We start from the raw sequence: 17,614 nt of genomic DNA, 5'->3' as shown, positions 1-17,614 counted from the left end.
TCCGTTTAATGGTACATCTCAGTGCGATCACGTGTCAAAGGTTCAGTTTTTATATCGTATGAAAGATCTGAAATCTGCAGCCAGTTTTAAATACAGTGTCAAAAAATAATACCTGACAACTGATAACTATATCAGCGCAACAGGAAAAAATTCAAATTTATACTAAAACCATTTTAACGTTTTTAAAACATTTATATTTGTATAACTATTAATATAAAATATAGTAATGTAGTTTTATTTTATTATTTCAATTATTATACATTTTGAGAATGAACTGTATGTAAATACAATTAATATTCATGTATATTAATTTATTTAATATATATTTAATAAATGGTAATTAACAGCAGATGATTTTTTAAGATTTATTTTTAGAAACAGCTCTTAAATGTTAGTGTAGTATCTAGGGGGGAAAACTTGTTTGCGTTTGATTTTGCTTGACACTCTCATCCTGAATGTCATCTTTTTGTAATTTTAGGATAATAAAAAAATAAGAGGAGGAAGGAAATAAATCTCCTTCGTTCACCTTTATTTTTGCTTCACAGGTTTACTTATTTCTGCTTAAACATCTTGTTTTTCTGTACACCAGCAGCAGTCAAACTAGAGGAAGGTAGTGAGGAAAACTGTTGAGAGAGTGAGGTTGATTACCTCGCAGAAAACAATCCAGGTAGATGGATCACTTGATCAACCGGGTAAATTACAGTGGAAGCCCAGCCAACCACATGCTGCCTCATGCAGAAAACTAAGTACAATTTTGTCCCTTTATGCGGTACTGAAACCATTATCAAAGAAAATCTGATGTCTTTGAATGAAAAAAAAAGTAATTTCTTTTTATTATTTTTGGAACCAAAAAAACAACAAAAAAGCTAACCCTAAATAAATAAAAATACAAGATAAAAATGTCTATTTTAAAAACATTTTCACACATTTATTGACAAACCAAGAACAAAGTCAAGTCTGTTTCAGACGTTAAACAAATATTCACATCTATGACTCTTAAAAAAATAATTTATTGTTCAGATGTTACTTTAAAAACCAGATGTTTGAAAATCAAAGGAAAAACCTGCACAGGCAAAATGTTTTTATACTTTTAAGACTGTTTGGTCAACATTTATTTTGTCCAATCAATAACAGAACTAATCAATAACACAGTCTTTGAGGCTTTAAGCCCACAGAGCAGCAGCAGGAAGTCACTCAGATGTGTGCTTCACACATGGCTAGAGAAACAAAATAAAAACCTTAAAAAAATCTGACATTCCCGCCTCTTCTTCAGCTTCAGGTGTTCTCAGGTCAGCGGAGCCTTCTTCTCTGCTTTGCTCTGCTCCTTCTCCAGGTATTTCTGAAAACAAACATATGCTGTAATGTGGGCGGGGCTGTGTCGCACATGTACTTCAGGTATGTTATAATGTGGGCGGGGCTAGGTCTAAGGTGTATCATTATGTGGGCACCTGCAGCTTGTTGTAGTGAGTTTGGCTGCTGCAGTGCATCTTCTTCGCCGTGTCTTCGTTGGAGTAAAACAGGAAACAGATGCGGCAGTAAAACCCCGCCTTCACGTGTTCGACACCTGAAATGACAACAATGACGATGATGACGGTGAGTGTTTTAACGTGAACCTGACGATGACCTGGCGATGCTTTCTCACCGATGGGTGTGGTGGGATCGTACAGCGGCAGAGGCGCCCCGCTGGCTTTGTTCGCAGCGACAGTAACAGCCTCTGTCTGCCCATTCTGATTAGTCGATGTCTCCATCTGCGAAAATAAAAGAGAAAAACAAAAGATTCCTCTTGTTCACCTGTTTTATTTCTAATCAATATTTATTTAAATAATTAAAATTAGTAAAAACAAAGTTTTCCATCGTTAGCATGTTAGCAATTAGCTCAAATCTCTGGTCAGTTGATGGAAATTTGTTTAAATGAATTCGATGTCACCGAAATACTCTTTGATCGAACGCTTCATTAACGAGCTGTACAAACGACTCACGTCCTCGCCGTCCTTCAGCTTAGCAGCCGAATTTTCGTCCGTCACCGTTTCTTCACCACTGACATCACAGCTCTGCACTTCCTCCTCCTTTTTCTCCTCATCCTCTGGTTTGACCTCCTCTTTAAGCTTTTTTCCTGGAGGCTCCTCGCTGTCATGGGGGGATTTTAGTGGCGGGCTCTCACTCGCTCTCTTCTTGGTGCTCGGCACTCTGTGGCTTAATGGACAGACGTGATTGAGTGGTTCAGAGGCTTCAGCTTAAAGCAAAGTACATCCACAAGCTGTAAAAGACAGGTGTCATCTCCAGATCTACCTTTTATCTAAAGGCCTGAAGACGACTGCTGCTGTGAAGAGAAACTAACAATTCAAACTCATGCAACGAGCACAGAAGAAGAAAAAGAAGGAACTCACCCATGTTTGAGCTGCTTGTACTTCCTGCTCACGTAGAGGGTCAGGCGCTTCCCGTTGAATCTTAGCGGCTTCGCTTTACAATCTGCAGCCATCTTCTCTGCATCCTCGGCATTGTACATCTCGAGGAAACACTGAGGACAAACATCGGACGGCTTTAAAGCAGCAGGAGTTAAACAGATTCAGGTCGGACATGCATTCCTCCCAGTTCCATACCTCTCTCCGGATCCTGTTCAGGAAGTACTTCTTGACCCTCCCATATGGCTCGGCGAGCTTCAGGACCTCCTCATCTGTGTATTTGCTGTTGGGGATCTGCCCGATGTAGACCACCTTGCTAGAACCGGACTAAACGGCAAACACAGAGAAAATGAGCCCACAAAGGAGAAAACAAACACCGACATGTCCTCATACAGTCATGTTTCTTTTATCTGACAAATGTCACAAATATCACATTTTTACTGGCCCACAATAATCTGGAACACTAATAAGATCCACATCTTCTCTGATCCTGCATCCTGCCACCGACTTCCAGTGTAAGTCACAATTCATTTTAGTTTTACTATAAACAAAAAGCCCAACAAAGCCAGGCACCTGCTTATGTAGCAGACCTGCTGAAGCCTTAAAACAGCAGTCGGCCCGTTTGATCATCTGATCAGAATCTTTTAATTGATCCATGATCTTATTGTAAATCCAGAGCTGATCACACTTGGATGTTGTAGCTATTAAACTTTGGAACAGCTGAATCTGTGGTTTGTTTTAAATGACTGCTCAAAGATAATTTTACTTATTTATTTTTTATATTTTAGCTTTAACCAGTGACCACTGCAGTCTGGCTAAGGTGTATGTATTTAGAACATTTTAGACACAAACCTTATTCTGAGGGTCAAATTTTGTAGAAATTAATAAATCAGATGAAAACATAACGTGGAGGTTAAAAAAAATAAATAAATCACCTGGATGGTGGGGTAGCTCATGGAGTGACTGATCTTCACCGGCCGCCCGCACACCGACGCCGTGATGTTCCCGTTGTAGAAGTTGGCCATTGCCCGTGCTTCTTCTTCCGTGGCGAACTGAAGGAACGCCTGACAAGGGAGAGGAGACAATGTGATATTTAAAAATACTTTTAAGGAAATATCCAACTACTACAATTGGAAGCAGGTTCGTTTACCACTTCTATATTTACCACTTCTCCAAATTGCATTTGGAACATTTTTCAACTGATGTTTGAAAAAGTTGCTTTATTGCAGTGATACAAATGTCCAGGATTAAACTTTTACTCAACACTGAATGGTGTACCTCGGGTCTCAGGTCCAGCACCAGGTGTTTGACCACCTTCCCGAAAGGCTGGGCGAGTCTCAGCAGCTCGTTGAGGTACTGGTACCCTCGCCTGAAGCCGACGATGTTCACCACCCTCATACCCTGATGGGAGGAGCAGGAATTGAGGAATTACAGTGAAACAGAGTGAATAAAAACAGGTTTCTGAACACAGGTTATGTTGGAAATCTCATAAAAATGTCGAAAAGTAGTGCAATTACATATAAAACTAAAGGTATTGTGAATCAAAAGTTCAATTGCAGTTGAACTTTGTCAATCTCCCCTCACTCACAAACCATTTGAACTCCTCCACTTGAGGGAGTCATTAATTCACCAATACAGCGTGAGCTCTCCACCCTTCAGTTGTAAAATAATGGACCACAGAAAAGGTGAAAATATTTCAAATGTATTAATAAAGTGAAAAACTGAGATTCTTGAGATGCAGTGATCCACAGAAACATGAAGTCAAATATTAAAGGTATCAGAGCGACGGCGCTCGGGTACGTACCCCTCGCCTCGTGTTGTCTGCAGAGAAGAGGAGACACAAACAGAGAGGAAGATGTGCATTAATTTCAAACACTTTTTTTTCGATTGAAGACATCGTCCTCACATCCATCAAGGAAAATGACTTTTTTAAAGCAAAGCTGGTACTGCAGCGGATTACAGGTACAGGTGTGTTAACTTTGAGCTCTAAATATTGATCTGATCAGGTACCGATGTCGTCCGACTCTCCGTGGGCTTCGTCGTTGTCTTCCTCCAGCTCGTCCAGCGTCACAAAGTCCTCCATGTTCTCTGGGAAGTCCTGCTGGAAGAGACATCATTAACACACCTGTGCCACTCCTGGATTACAGACTGAAGGACAGAGCAGGTGTGTCACCTCTTCTTCGGGTAGATCTCCCTCCGCTGCCTTGGGCGCCTCCGAGCTCTCTGCCGCCTCCATGTTCACCTCCCCTTTGCCCTTGTGGTCCTCGGCCGAGGTTTCTGCTTGTGTTGCTTCTGTTTTTGGCTCTGACTCCGCCTCCTGCTTGACCTCACCCACGTCTCCAGGTGTGTCATCGGTGACATCATCAGTAACCTGTGTGCAGTCCAGTTTAATTTCAGGAATCACTTTTGGCTTTAATATTTTTTTTTTTCATCTTTTTTGTTTTCTCACCTTCTCCTCCTCTTTCTTCTCCTCCTCCTCCTCTTGTTGAGCATCCTCAGACTCCTCTACCGTCTCCTTCACAGACTCTGCTCCCTTAGGTTCGTCCTCCTTCTCCTTGCCATCAGGTACCTGCTCCTCCTTCTCCTCACCATCAGGTGCCTGCTCCTCCTCCTCCTGGCCATCAGGTGCCTTCTCCTCCTGGCCATCAGGTGCCTTCTCCTCCTGGCCATCAGGTGCCTTCTCATCCTCCTCCTCACCATCAGGTACCTGCTCCTCCTTCTCCTCACCATCAGGTGCCTGCTCCTCCTCCTCCTGGCCATCAGGTGCCTTCTCCTCCTGGCCATCAGGTGCCTTCTCCTCCTGGCCATCAGGTGCCTTCTCATCCTCCTCCTCACCATCAGGTGCCTGCTCCTCCTCGCCATCAGGTGCCTGCTCCTCTTCTCCGTCCTCCCTTCCTTCCATCACTCCTGACACTTCCTCATCCTCGTCGTCCTCCTGTATTACCATCTTCACTTTGTCCTTCTCCTCCTCTTCCTTCTTTTCCTCTCTGCTCCTGGAGCTGGATGAGGAGGTTTTGGAGTTGGAGGACTCGGCTCTGCCATTCTTCTGGCTCGAACTGTCTCCTCCGCCCTGTTTGTGCTTCACACTGTATGAACGAGTGTGTATGAGTTTAAGCTTACATGTGTATCCTGACATATATACACTGTGTTAGCAGTTAGCCAGCTAACACCACCTCTCATAACGAGGTCAGAGATGATGTTCGATTTCTAACTTTTAATCAAAGAGTCGGGTTTGCTCACTGGCTAATCTGGAGCTACTTCTGCTGACACCCTGCTGTTTTCAACATGACGTCTGCTATGATCTACGAAAGCTGAAATATCATGGATCAGTTGTGCTGGACCAGTTTAAAGTCTGTGACATGGAGGAACAGGAACAACCACTGGTTTGTTTGTCCTGTCACATTTCAATACAAGGCCATTTTAAAAGGGCATCTAATTCTGACAATATTCATAATACGCACACTTTCATTAAATACGCTAAAGTGTTTGTCCAAAATAATAACTGAGTGGTCTGGAGGGAGCTTATGAAAGAGTTTATAAACATGTCTTATGTAAAATGACCTCCAATGCTTAATGGTTTCATTCACTTTTAGTTCTTTCAGTAGAATAAACCTCCAGTCACCAGGTCAGGTGACTGTCTTTTATTTCATTTGTTTCCCACAACCTCCAGTCCAAAATGTTGTATCTGTCCCTTTCACTGCATCTCATTCATGTATGTGTTTACAGTTCCTACACCAGGTCATGGTAGCAGTGTCTGAAGCCGGGTACTCACTTGAGGGTTTTGTATTTGGTGCAGATGTTGAGACGGACTATTCTCCCATTGAAGACGAGGGGGTTCTGGGTGTAATGCTTCACCAGCATCTCTGCATCCTCCACAGCTGCCAGCTGAATAAACGCCTGGACACACAGACGAACACAAAAGCAGCCATCATTCAAACTTACTTCACCTTATTACAGGCTATACTGAGCCCAATCTGATCTCCACACTTTCTGTAGTAATGCTGGCATCACATCAGCACTCAAAGAGCAGCAGTGTTTCCTGCTCTGGTTTATTTACCCGGTCGGTTAAGAAGAGGTGTTTCTCAACCACACCGAAGCGTTCGGCGAGGGTCAGCAGCTCCTGTTTCTTCTCGTCCTCTCGGGGCAGGTGGTAGAAGAAAACCACCTTGCTGCCGTGACTTTTGACCTCTTTCTCGGGTTTGTCTATCGTCCGCTCCACCCGCCGGGTCATCGGTTGGTCCCCTGGTCGGTCCACCGGCCGCTTTGTCGGTCGGTCCATTAGTCGCTCGTCTTTCTGCAGGTTAGAAACAGAAACTTCTTAGGATCTGAGTCTGTGGGGAAGCGGCGAGTTTTATTTAGCGAGCGAGGGCGACGTTACCTCGATGAACATGAGGGTCTGGGACAGGTAGAAGGTGACGGGATTGCCATACAACAACGGTGGATGCTGCTGGTAGTAGTTCACCACGTCCAGAGCTTCTTCATGTGTGCTCATCTCCAGAAAAGCCTGATGGTCACAAAGATTAGACTTCAATGCTGAATTCAGTTTTCCTCAGAGAGGTCTGCTTCACGACCAGTTTCACAACCACGTATTTAATGTTGTTATTACTGGATTATATTTAGACTTCTTTGAACTCCAGCTATCTATAGTCTCTTATCGCAAGCTCGATCTGACTCCATCTCCACCATCTTGGACTGCAGCTGGTGCCAGCAGTCCTCCTCCTGGTGTGGAGATCCTCTGTGAGTGGGTTCAGCTCAGCGAGGCTGCGAAGGAGAATGAGGACTGCCAGCTGCAGTTTCAGATTGAGGAGATGGAGTTCATGTGGATGAAAGAGTCACTGGAGAGGCAGCTGATTGTATTGTTCAGTTACATTTATGAAGAAGAAAGTTTAACTAATGTTTACATCTAAGTTAGAAGTAACGGAGGTGGAAACAGCGAGGTGAGTTTTCCTACCTTGTTCTTGAGGATGAGGTGCTCCCTCAGGCAGCCGAAGCACTCGGCGAGGGCGAACAGCGTCTTGTCACTGAGAGGCTTCCTTTCATATTTCACCACCACCACCCTGCTCCTCAGCTGAGGACACGACACAGTCTTTACTGAAACCAGCTGAGCTCTGTAGAAATGAGCTGATCCGCAGGAAGACACAGCAGAGAGACATAGGGGATCAAACTCACCTTATTCTGTCCCAATGGACCGGGACCACGTCCTCCTCCTCCTCCTGACACACAAACACACCGATGTTTGCACATGAGAAAAGACAGATTTCAAAAAGTGTCTGCAGCTTTCCGAGGGCACTAAACAGCCGGGTCTCTTAACCCTCACCCACTTTTTTTAATGGCTCTCTGTATTTACTATACCTGAGCTTTTTAACCATTTTTATCCCAAAGTCAGCAAGCTTGGCATACAAATGTAACACTGAGCTCACAGGAGAACCGAACTTGATCGGTTGGAAGTTAAAGACTTGACGTCAACTGTCTGAAACCATCTTTATGAATTAAATAGTGACTCCCCACACAGAGAGAAAGTGATAAATGACTTAAAATAATCATGAAGTACTAATAGTATTAATAGTGATAAAATAAGACATCTGTGGGTCCCTCACCTCCACCCCAGCTCGAGGATATCCCTGCCATTGGTCCTGAAGACATGGGGGCTGGTCCCAGCAGTCCTGCAGACAGGTTGGGGGTCTCCCAGGGACGACCACTGGAATTAAAAACATGTGATCGTCAGTTATCAGACATCTAGATTATTAACACACAACACAAGCCAAAGAGATGGTTTGTGAACCCTCTGGAGGCAGGAAAGTTTCTGAATCTTTAAAGTTTTTCCCACAAATAAAATTTATATTCATCTGTTTTTTCCAACATCTGAACAGATTGTAAGTCAGCTTAAAAAAATGAAACTCTCAGACTGTCTTGGTTGTTTCTAACAGCCTGTGGAGGGATTTCTACATGCTGGATTTATCTAATGAAGCCCATCTGACCAAACAGGAAGTTGCCTGTCAGGTGTACAGTATGCTTGCTGCTCTCTCTGCTGCTGTGCACCATACATGACATACAATGCAAACAACAGAAAGACAAAACAGTGCAGGACAGTCTGTTTGTGCATGGCTGTCAGTAATAACACTTTTCCAAGGTTAGGCCGAGGTCCTTTAGGACTCTAAATCTAACATCTCAAACACTAAAGGAGGAGCTTAATGTTAGCATCTCTTACCCTCTGCCTGGGCCCATACCAGGGTCCCACTCTGGATACCTGAAAAACAACATTCAGTGTTACACATCTGATAAAGAGGAACAGACCTCAAAGGGGCATTTAGTCAACACCGATGAGCCAGAGGAGCATGTTTGCGTTGGATGTGAACATGCTGTTAACAGATTCAAAACATAATCTGTTTTGGCTCACTGTTGTGTATTAAGAGCGACTCACATGTCAAGAAGCTGCCGTCTGTTTTCAGCATGGTAGAGGCCGTTAATGTGTTGGTTCCACTCCTGCAAACACAAACAGAGCATTACTGACACTCAACAGGCTGTTTCTCCTAAAATACAACCTGTATATTAAAGGAACAGTTCACACAGGTATTAACCTTCATAGCGTCATCCAGACAATTACTTAGGACCAGATTTACTAACAAGTTAAATGCAGTTCATCAGGTTTCCATTTTAAAACCAAAAATTCATGATTAAGATCTTTTTAAGACCTAGAAAAACTAATAATTCATTATATTTTGTGTGCAATAATCACTATAACAGGCAGTATTTGATACTTTTTTTAAGCCATCAGTGATAGTCATACAGGCAAGAAGAGCTCACCCACATATCATCAAACCTGCTCACTGTGTGACTTTGGTTAGTAGGTTACTAACTTCCTGTTGATTTTTGGTAAATTATGTTTGGTCAGCATTGAAAAGAACCATGTTAAAAATTTTTGCTTTAAAGCCAAAAAGTGTACATTTCTTCTCAGAGACAATTTAAATGTCCAAATTCGAGTGATAATCGATTAAATCCTTCTTTCTCACTCCTGACACCACAAACTGAAGAAAAACAAACACAAGACCCCAGCTGCCAAAAGTCTCACAGGTTTAAAAGCTGCCAATTCGATAAGTCCATGAATGTGTGAGGAGCTTCAAATGTTTCATGTTGGAGACACAAGGAGCAAATCAAGATCCTCCCAGGACTTTGTTAAAGCTAATGAAGTGAAAAGATCAAGTAAATCAGACTGAATGTGTAACATTAACAGCTTTACCAGCTCATGTGAACAGATACTAATTATAAAAAGAGATTTTTGCTTTGATTGGATGACCCCTGGAAAGATCCAAATCTAACTGTTCAATGCTGGAGAGCTTCAGCTGAGAAAATTGAGAGAGGGAACATGCTGTGAGGAGATACAACAAGGAAATTATATGAAGTAAACCGGACCTGAATCAGCGCCTGTCACTGACTGAAGGAAGACTGGAGCTCAAACATTTACAGTTAGTCCGAGAAGAAAAGAGGAAGCAGGTTGGACGTACTCACCATGGTGGAATGAACGTCAAAGTCACAAAGAGAGCACACGTGGGGGAACATGGGGGGCATGACTCCCAAGAAGTCTTGGACTTTTCCATTTGACGGGGACCCCATCCTCCTCTGCATAAAGACGGGCTCAGACGGGCCCATGCCGAGCCCACCGCGGTGGGAAAGCTCAGAGTATGGCCTCTCTCTGCTCCCACCTCCACCTCCACCGCTGTAATTTAAGCCGTAGCCCCGGCCGGAGGAGACGTCCTGCAGGGAGCTGTACCCAAAGTCTGTGGAGGACTTGGCTGAACCTTGTCCCAGAGAAGAATTGCCCATCCTCCCCACGTGCCCCTCTTCCCAGCTTCCTCCTCGATACGCAGCATCAGAGGACATGGCCGCCCGCCGCTCTCCTGCTTCCCCCTTGCGGCTCTTCAGCTGCCTGAGGATGTGTGGCAGCGTCTCCACACTGATATCCTCCTCAGGGATTTCAGCCAGAGCGTTCAGGTCAGAGGGCGACAGCCCCAAACTGGCAAACAGCTTCATGGTGCTGCCAAGATTGCTACTGCTGCCACCGCCGCCACGTCGGGGCATCTGCCCACTGCCGTCCTGGCCCTCCATGGTCATGCCCACACCCACCCCCATTGGTCTGTTGGGACGCTGCTCGTTCATGCTGAAGTTCAAGGTTTCTGCAGCGGCCAGGAGCCCCCTACCCACGGCGAATTGTTTCTGAGCGCCGTCAGCCTGCGTCTTCTGAGACATGATATCAAAAAGTCTGTCTCGCTCTCTGGATTCAGCACAGAGAGCCAAGATAAAGAAGGAAACAGGCGCTGGAAAAGGTCTTCAAAGATGACAGGAACTTAATGTGGTCAAAGTGAGCAGGAGCTCCTTTTCTTCTGTGGTGGCAAGTCTTATTTCTGCTGAGACACAATGAGTTAGAAAAAGCTTCAAACAAAGCCTCTCCTAAGAAAATAGGAGCCAGTGGAGGCCCTGAGCCACAGACGGAGGAGCACGACTCTGATCTTTACTGCAAAGGGAACATAAGAGGCGGTTAAAGGAGAAGAGAGAGAAAGATTCACCTCAGCCCGGCAGGAGGAACATGACCTGATGCAAACAGAGTGATGGAGACCTCCTCACTGAGGAAGAGAAACTCTGAGTCAATGGAAACATCGACAAGATGCGAGATTACAGTGAGCCTCTGAGTGAATCACAGCCTGACACAGACCAGGAGTAACATCTGTGCAGGTACAGTGAGAGGAGAAGGAAAGCTGCAGCAAACACGCTTTACGGGTCGAGCTAACAGCTAAGCTAGCGGCGCTATCATATCTACGTTGTTTAACCTGACATGTTAACTAAAAGATTAAGTACGCTGTCATATATGACAAAATGAAACCAAAAACGACTCAGATAAGCTGCGCAGCTAACTTTGCTAACATACATCTCCTCCTACCTGCTAACACTAGCATAACTAACACCCTTAAGTTATCTGATATTTAATGTGCAAACTGTGCATGAAGCTGTTAACTGTGAATTTACGTGTATAATATCATTTATCTGTAATTACGGACACTCTTACCCTTTTTCCAACACCCGAGCCCAGCTGATTAGTAAATAGCACGAGACAGGTGACCAAACTGGAGGACGTGAAATATCGCGATATTTCCTCTCCTCCTGCACCAGGCAGTGTTTTTGTTGTTTCTGTTCGCTGCTGAAATGTTTTCTATGAAAATAACTATTAACACAACACACACTTAGCTCCTCCATATTAATAATTTCTCTCAGGTTCTGTTATTACTATAGAGGATATGTATTTGGTTTAGAAAATGGGTTTAGGTTTGTTAAATCAGTGGATTTTATAAACTTTCGGAGGAAGGCAGGCTTTCAGAGTTTGGACTACAGTTTGGACTACAATGCTGCTTTCAAGGTCGGAAAAGGTGCCAGCACCGAACGTGATGAAAGCCCTTCTCAAATTGAAAGAATTAGATCAAATTACAAAACCAAGAAATATTCCAGTGAATATAGTGCTTTGTTTATCTGGGCGTGAGTGGGTGTCCAAATAAAATAAACAGCTACACAAGGACTGCTCAGACATGGACTTTCTTATCCTAGGCAGATTATAGTTGTATAAAAGATCAACAAACTTTTTATTGTACTTGTAAACCCACACAGAATAGTTATTTCATTGTTTGCTTTTTAATACAGACAACACTGAAACCTGTCTACACAAAAGAATCACAACACCTACACCTACTGAACCTTTATCTTTTGGCTGCTCCCTTTATGGGTCACCGCAACACTCATCTCCAACCACTCCACCTCACCCAGTGTGCACGCTCTTCTTCAGCCCCCTTGTGCAATGTTTATTGCTTTAGATTGTTGACTCCAATTAATTAAACTCATCAACCTTCACTATCTGAGCTCTTTGCATGTACACATTTTCACCTGTTTCCTTCTCATCCACATGCGTGTATTCTGTCTTGCTTCTACTGACTTTTACTTCTCTTCTCTCCAGAGAATACCTCTCTTCCACCTGCTCCCTGCTCTCACTGCAGTTCACAATGTCATCTGTAAACATAATAATCAACAGAGACCCATGCCTGTTCTCTCGAATGAAAACTGTAGCTACATCAATTTAGAGAAGTACCCCGATTATTCTAAGCTGATATTTATTCATGATGTCCAGTGATCTACTTACATTGATGACTAAATATAAAAAATAACAAGCTAAAGTGTAGCGTCGATTATAATGTGTATCCAGACATAAAGTTCTTTGGATCGGTGCACTGTGATATTTAGTGAATGAATAAAAAGTGAAACAGAGACCCAGAACACATTCTCAACCTCTGGTATAAATAACGTTTACCTTGTCTGGTCTTCTTGTTAGATACCTATTTTCCGACGTTAAGGCGTGAAGTCCATGAAGGCAACAGGGCCTCGACCAATGAGGAGCGAGCGCACGGTGACGGCGGAGATGTAAACAAACAGAAGCAGCGCGGCCATTACAGCAACAACCGAGTTCCAGCAAGTTGACCGTTTCTCTCTTCTGTCGTCGAATAAATCACCCCCGAAGGTATTGTTCTTCATAAAAACACAGCTGCCCGTTTCCCCGTGCTCCTCTAACGCGGCTGGGTGCTCGTGGTGGTGTTTTCGCGGGGATATTTTTCTGTTACTGTTGTGTTCTCGCCAAAAATTATTCGCTAGCTGCTTGCTATTGTTGTCCGTCAGACAGCGGCCATGACGGCGAGCATCATAACGGCCGAAGCTACGTGTTTGTTCCCGTTGACCTCTCTCCCTCTCCCTCACTGTGTCCTCTGGTTCTCCTTGTAGACATGAAAGACCCGAGCATCAGCAGCGGGGCCCCGAACATGACCACCGGCACCGAGGTGATCCTCACCAGCCAGTTCAACGCCGAGGACGACCCGTTCGCCGAGTATATGTGGATGGAGAACGAGGAGGAGTTCAACAGGCAGGTGAGGAGCTGGGCCGAGGCTCACCTGGACTGCAAGTATAAAAATCTGCGTTTAAGGCGGAAAAATGGTTAAATAGTCTGAAATTAAGTTTATTACGGAGGAGGAAAAGTCATCCAAAAACACAGCAGGCTGATCCTTTAAGGTAGAACAGATTTAGCTGGAGTTTAAAGAGAAGTTATACCTCAAACCAGTAGCTACAGAAAGACTCAGTTGACTGTTAAGGTGGAAATCTAATGTTTGAATAACAAGTTCAAAGATTAATTATTGCCTGAGATTACAGACTAGTTACCTTTTTATTAACTATTGTTTTATAGATACATTATGTCCAATGTATGGTGGACTCAGATAACTTTTAAGGTGGAAATCTGTTTTTCAGTTTACAGATTACACCGAGAAATTGTTCTGTAAAACACGTGTATGCAGACAAATATAGCTTTCCCTTTTAAGATCGAAATCTGTCATTTTCCATACAGATTACACCTCAAATCTGTATTCTTCTACTTAAAATGAAAGATCAGCATCTGCACACGGACTCCTCTGACTGCTTTAAGGTTTGACTTGAGGGTGATTTATTTTGGGAGACAGACAAGGCGTCTGAAAAACACTCCAAGATGAATTTTTAAGGTGGGAATAAACAGATGAAGTTGCGGATTTGTTAATTTTTATATGAGCTCAGTGAGCTCAGTTTCTGAGGTGGAAATTTGCAGATTAAGATAAATTGTACCTAAACAGTTGTTTTTAGTTGTAAGCAAAGATCAGTATCTTCAAACAGACTCCGTCAACTTTTAAGGAGGAAATCTGTTCTTCTTTTTATAGATTGCACTCACGTTGCTCTGATGCGAAGCTCCCATATGCAGATAAAGCAGTATGTTATGGTGTAGATTTCTGCAGACAGACTTTCCTGGTTGGATTTGGAGGTTTAAGGGAAACTACATGTCAGAATTTTGTTGTTTTAGTCAAAGTGTTGCAGTAGAATTCAAATCTGCTTTGCTTGGAACTAAAGATCAGTTTCCATAGATAGACTTTTAAAGTGAAAATCTGGGGTTTATGTTACAAGAAAAAAATAGCCTTAAATTGGACTTATTTATTTGAGAAGTATCTAGAAACATATTCATTTTTAAGGTGGTAATGTGAATATTAAGTTGTAGTTTATTGAGATTAAGAGAGATAAAGTGAAATTAGGTGATTTGATTTGAAGACAGGGAAAGTATCCAAAAGCATGATGGGTGACTTTTTAAAGTGTATATCTGTAAACATCTTTACAGGTTAAACCCAGAAATTGTGCTGTTGTACATCTTGTATATACAGATGACAAATATTAAGGTAGAAATCTGGACTTTTAAGTTGAAGATAAAAAGAAACTTTGTATGTTTACATACAAACTCAGCTGATTTTGGTTATTAAGGTGGAAATCTGTTTTTCAAAAATTGTGATTTTTACGGTGAAAATTTGCACTTTAATGTGAAAGTATGTTGGTCAGCAGATTAAATAGAATATTTCCAACACCTGTGTTGTTCAACTGAAAACAAAGGTTATTGCCTACAGATTCACTTTTTTAAGCTGGAAATCTAGGCTTTTGTTTACAGATTAAAGGAAGGTTAACGTTCAGAAATTGTGCATTCTTAAAAGTAGCTGTGATTTTAAGGTGGAAATTTGCAGTTTGAAGGAAAATTACACCGAGCAGCTGAAGCCTGTGTGCACCACAAAGCAGCAGCTCCTTGAGCTGGAATTCAGGTCAGGTGGTGGCCTGATTATGCAATCAGCTGACAGCGTGTGGAGTCGGTTAACAGAGGAGTAGGTGGGAGGCGTCCGGTTGGAAATTTCCATAAGGATGTTTTGTTTGGAAAAAGGAAACTGAGTCCGTGGAGCTGTGTTTTAGAGAGCGTTACGTTTCACAAAGGAGGGAGGACTGCAGCTGCTGTGTTACTTTAACTCTGTTCTCTGTTAAACTCTTTGAATGTTTCCGATTTATATTTGTAAAATCAGCCGCTCTGTTTCGAGTAGTCGCCTCGTTGTGATTGGTCAGGTGTTGCAAACCCCGCCTCTGCCATGTGAACACGGTCATTGCTAGATTAGGAAAGCCTGGGCTTACTTATTGAGCTGCTAACCAGCATCATCTTAGCCAGAGAAAGAAACAAGGATAACTGGATTAGTAGAAGGGGGTGCAGAGCAGATTCACCAGAAGAACATTGTAGCATCTCCCCTTAAAGTGTTCTCTGTGTGATTTTCGCTCTCGGGTTGGATGACACGTTAAAAGTTTTGGTTCTTTGTTGGTCCAACAAGCGGTGACATCTGCTTCTCTGCGTGTGTTTTCGGCAGGTGGAGGAGGAGCTGTGGGAGGAGGAGTTCATCGAGCGCTGTTTCCAGGAGATGCTAGATGAGGAGGAGGAGTGGGAGTGGTTCATCCCGTCCAGAGATCTCCCTTCTCAAAGCGTCAGCCAGCTGCAGGAGCAGATCAGCCTCCTGGTCCTCGATGGTGACAAAGACCTGGATGTGGTGGTGAGTTTATCACCTTTACCATCGGTTACAGAGAAAACTGGTGTTTTGGCCATAAAAATAAAGGCTGTCAGCTGACGTTATTCCAACACATTATAAAAAAAACAGTCTGCAGATGAAAACGATTATCTGCAGTGTGTTTTGATGTTTTTGCTTGAAGGAATGATAAAACTTTAAGAGATAATTAAATCTGAGGTCAGCTCTGCAGAAGAGCCAAACAATGAATATTTTACCCAGAATTCACTGGAGTGTTAACTTCTTTTCCCCCCCCCCTTTTTTTTTTTAAGTATAAAACATTTTTTTAAGTAGGCCTGATTATGAAAATGTAGGATTACAACAAATATACTCTATTCATCCCGAATATTGGTAAATCCTGTTACAAGAGCCAAAACATTAAAAACAACCACTAATAAAATAAAATAAAGTTTGAAAAATAGAATAAAAACTACACAAATAATTTAGCATAGTCAAATGGAAAAAGATAAAGGACCTCAGTATGTAAAAATCTGAATTAAACATGTGTAAAGCTGAATATGATACAATAATGTGTAAAATAGTGCAATAAAAAATAATGAAATCAGTAATACAGGAAGAGCTGCTGAGTGAGACAGCACAGTGCCTGAACGTGTCTGAAAACATCTCCACACTCACTGATTTCTTAGGTTTTTTTCTTCCTAATTAGTTGATTATTAAGTTAGTCTCTGACTGTTGACCCTCATCTGTCCAGCAGAGGTCGCTGTTTCTTTATTTTCTTCACAGAAATAACAATGACGGTTTTTCTTCTTCTTCTCTCCTTTAGGTGACAAGCAGCTTGAACCCCAATGCCAAGGAGTTCACCCCAGGCATCCAGAAACACGCCATGTGACCCGGCTAGGCTCCTCCCTCCCCCTAACCCTAGTCCGCACTGTGACATCATCACCAAGATGTCTGCTGTATTTTCCAGCCGCCACTCGACCTTCAGCCTGACGTGTTGCCAAAGTTCTGCGCTCGCATGTGTTCACAGTTACAGTTAGTTTTGTGTGTGTGTGTGTGTGTGTGTGTGAGTGTGTGAGTGAACTCTCTGAATGTACATCAGCTGAGAGGAGTGTTTGTATGACTCTAAATCAGAACAAACCGCTTCCTGTCTCCACTTTAATTATTATTTTTGGGGCACTTTTATAAAACCTGAAATCAAACCGTGTGCTTGTTTTTTTTTTTTTTTTTTTTTTAAAATTCAACTTCCTGTTCAGAGGGTCGCCTTCGCCGCCTCGTGGCGTCTAAAAGCACTTTTCCGGTCGTGGTTTGTTTAGCTGGCTGTTCTGCTGTTTCTTGCTCTTTTTCCCAGCATCCTTGGCGTTTCTGTCAGCTCTGACCTGTCTTCGCTCTGCTGCCTACATCAAATAACTCGTGTTGACTTTTTTTCTAAATGCACAGAAAGTACTGTATAAAAAGTCGTATAAACAAAAACAATGTAAAAAAATCTATTTTTTCTTATACTACTTGAAATAAATGTTTATGAAAGGAAAAAAAAAAGTGTTTGTTTGTTAATAAAAAGCATCCACACAGCTACGAGAGCATAAAGGACTGGGCGTCTTGAACCAACCCAAAAGTGCAACAATCAATTGAAACATGTAAACATACATGGAGATGCAGTATATGATTTATGTAAGTATGGTCATTTATAAAGTAAAAGAAAATATTACTTTTACATTTTTTAGAATGTTCTTTAAAATTATTAAATAGTCATTTTTTAAATAAATAAACATATTTTATTTATATGCTACA

General features: G+C 42.5%; 2 protein-coding genes across 8 annotated transcripts; one reads left to right on the top strand and one right to left on the bottom strand.

The window, feature by feature from the left end:
• Positions 1–512: 512 nt before the first annotated feature.
• On the bottom strand, positions 513–12,824 carry LOC116329675 (matrin-3-like). Of its 7 annotated transcripts, none has more exons than XM_039621515.1 (23): positions 11,461–11,485; positions 10,964–11,020; positions 9,909–10,801; positions 8,824–8,885; positions 8,611–8,649; positions 8,000–8,100; positions 7,572–7,615; positions 7,354–7,470; positions 6,781–6,906; positions 6,460–6,696; positions 6,175–6,299; positions 4,852–5,488; positions 4,576–4,773; positions 4,413–4,503; positions 4,207–4,223; positions 3,681–3,803; positions 3,338–3,466; positions 2,601–2,729; positions 2,388–2,518; positions 1,980–2,193; positions 1,643–1,748; positions 1,449–1,564; positions 513–1,339 (listed from the first exon to the last, which is right to left on the bottom strand). In XM_039621515.1, exons 3-23 carry the CDS (start codon positions 10,644–10,646, stop codon positions 1,286–1,288), a joined length of 3,534 nt encoding a protein of 1,177 aa, XP_039477449.1. In that variant the 5' UTR covers positions 10,647–10,801; positions 10,964–11,020; positions 11,461–11,485; the 3' UTR covers positions 513–1,285. The 7 variants fall into 7 exon arrangements, with proteins under 7 accessions (XP_039477449.1, XP_039477463.1, XP_039477451.1 ...); XM_039621529.1 differs by lacking the exon at positions 11,461–11,485 and having other exon boundaries at positions 4,852–5,082; positions 5,149–5,488; positions 10,964–11,443; XM_039621517.1 differs by lacking the exons at positions 10,964–11,020; positions 11,461–11,485 and adding an exon at positions 12,748–12,824.
• Positions 12,810–17,362, top strand: LOC116329677 (polyadenylate-binding protein-interacting protein 2). The gene is made up of 4 exons (XM_031751743.2): positions 12,810–12,954; positions 13,212–13,354; positions 15,674–15,853; positions 16,650–17,362. The coding sequence occupies exons 2-4, from the start codon at positions 13,214–13,216 to the stop codon at positions 16,713–16,715; spliced, it is 387 nt and encodes a 128-aa protein (XP_031607603.1). The 5' UTR covers positions 12,810–12,954; positions 13,212–13,213; the 3' UTR covers positions 16,716–17,362.
• Positions 17,363–17,614: the final 252 nt, after the last annotated feature.

The sequence above is a fragment of the Oreochromis aureus genome, linkage group 2 (genome assembly GCF_013358895.1).
Source record: "Oreochromis aureus strain Israel breed Guangdong linkage group 2, ZZ_aureus, whole genome shotgun sequence".
NCBI classification, from domain to species: Eukaryota; Metazoa; Chordata; class Actinopteri; order Cichliformes; family Cichlidae; genus Oreochromis; species Oreochromis aureus.
This window is presented reverse-complemented; position numbering and strand designations above follow the sequence as displayed.

Excerpts from the sequence above, each read along its gene's own strand:
- LOC116329677 (XM_031751743.2), top strand. The coding sequence starts at position 13,214 with ATGAAAGACCCGAGCATCAGCAGCGGGGCCCCGAACATGACCACCGGC. Across the intron at positions 13,355-15,673 it reads AGGAGGAGTTCAACAGGCAG|GTGGAGGAGGAGCTGTGGGA; the intron begins GTGAGGAGCTGG and ends TGTTTTCGGCAG. Across the intron at positions 15,854-16,649 it reads ACAAAGACCTGGATGTGGTG|GTGACAAGCAGCTTGAACCC; the intron begins GTGAGTTTATCA and ends TCTCTCCTTTAG.
- LOC116329675 (XM_039621517.1), bottom strand. The coding sequence starts at position 10,646 with ATGTCTCAGAAGACGCAGGCTGACGGCGCTCAGAAACAATTCGCCGTG. Across the intron at positions 7,616-7,999 it reads ATCCTCGAGCTGGGGTGGAG|GAGGAGGAGGAGGACGTGGT; the intron begins GTGAGGGACCCA and ends TTTGTGTGTCAG. Across the intron at positions 1,340-1,448 it reads CTCACTACAACAAGCTGCAG|AAATACCTGGAGAAGGAGCA; the intron begins GTGCCCACATAA and ends GTTTGTTTTCAG.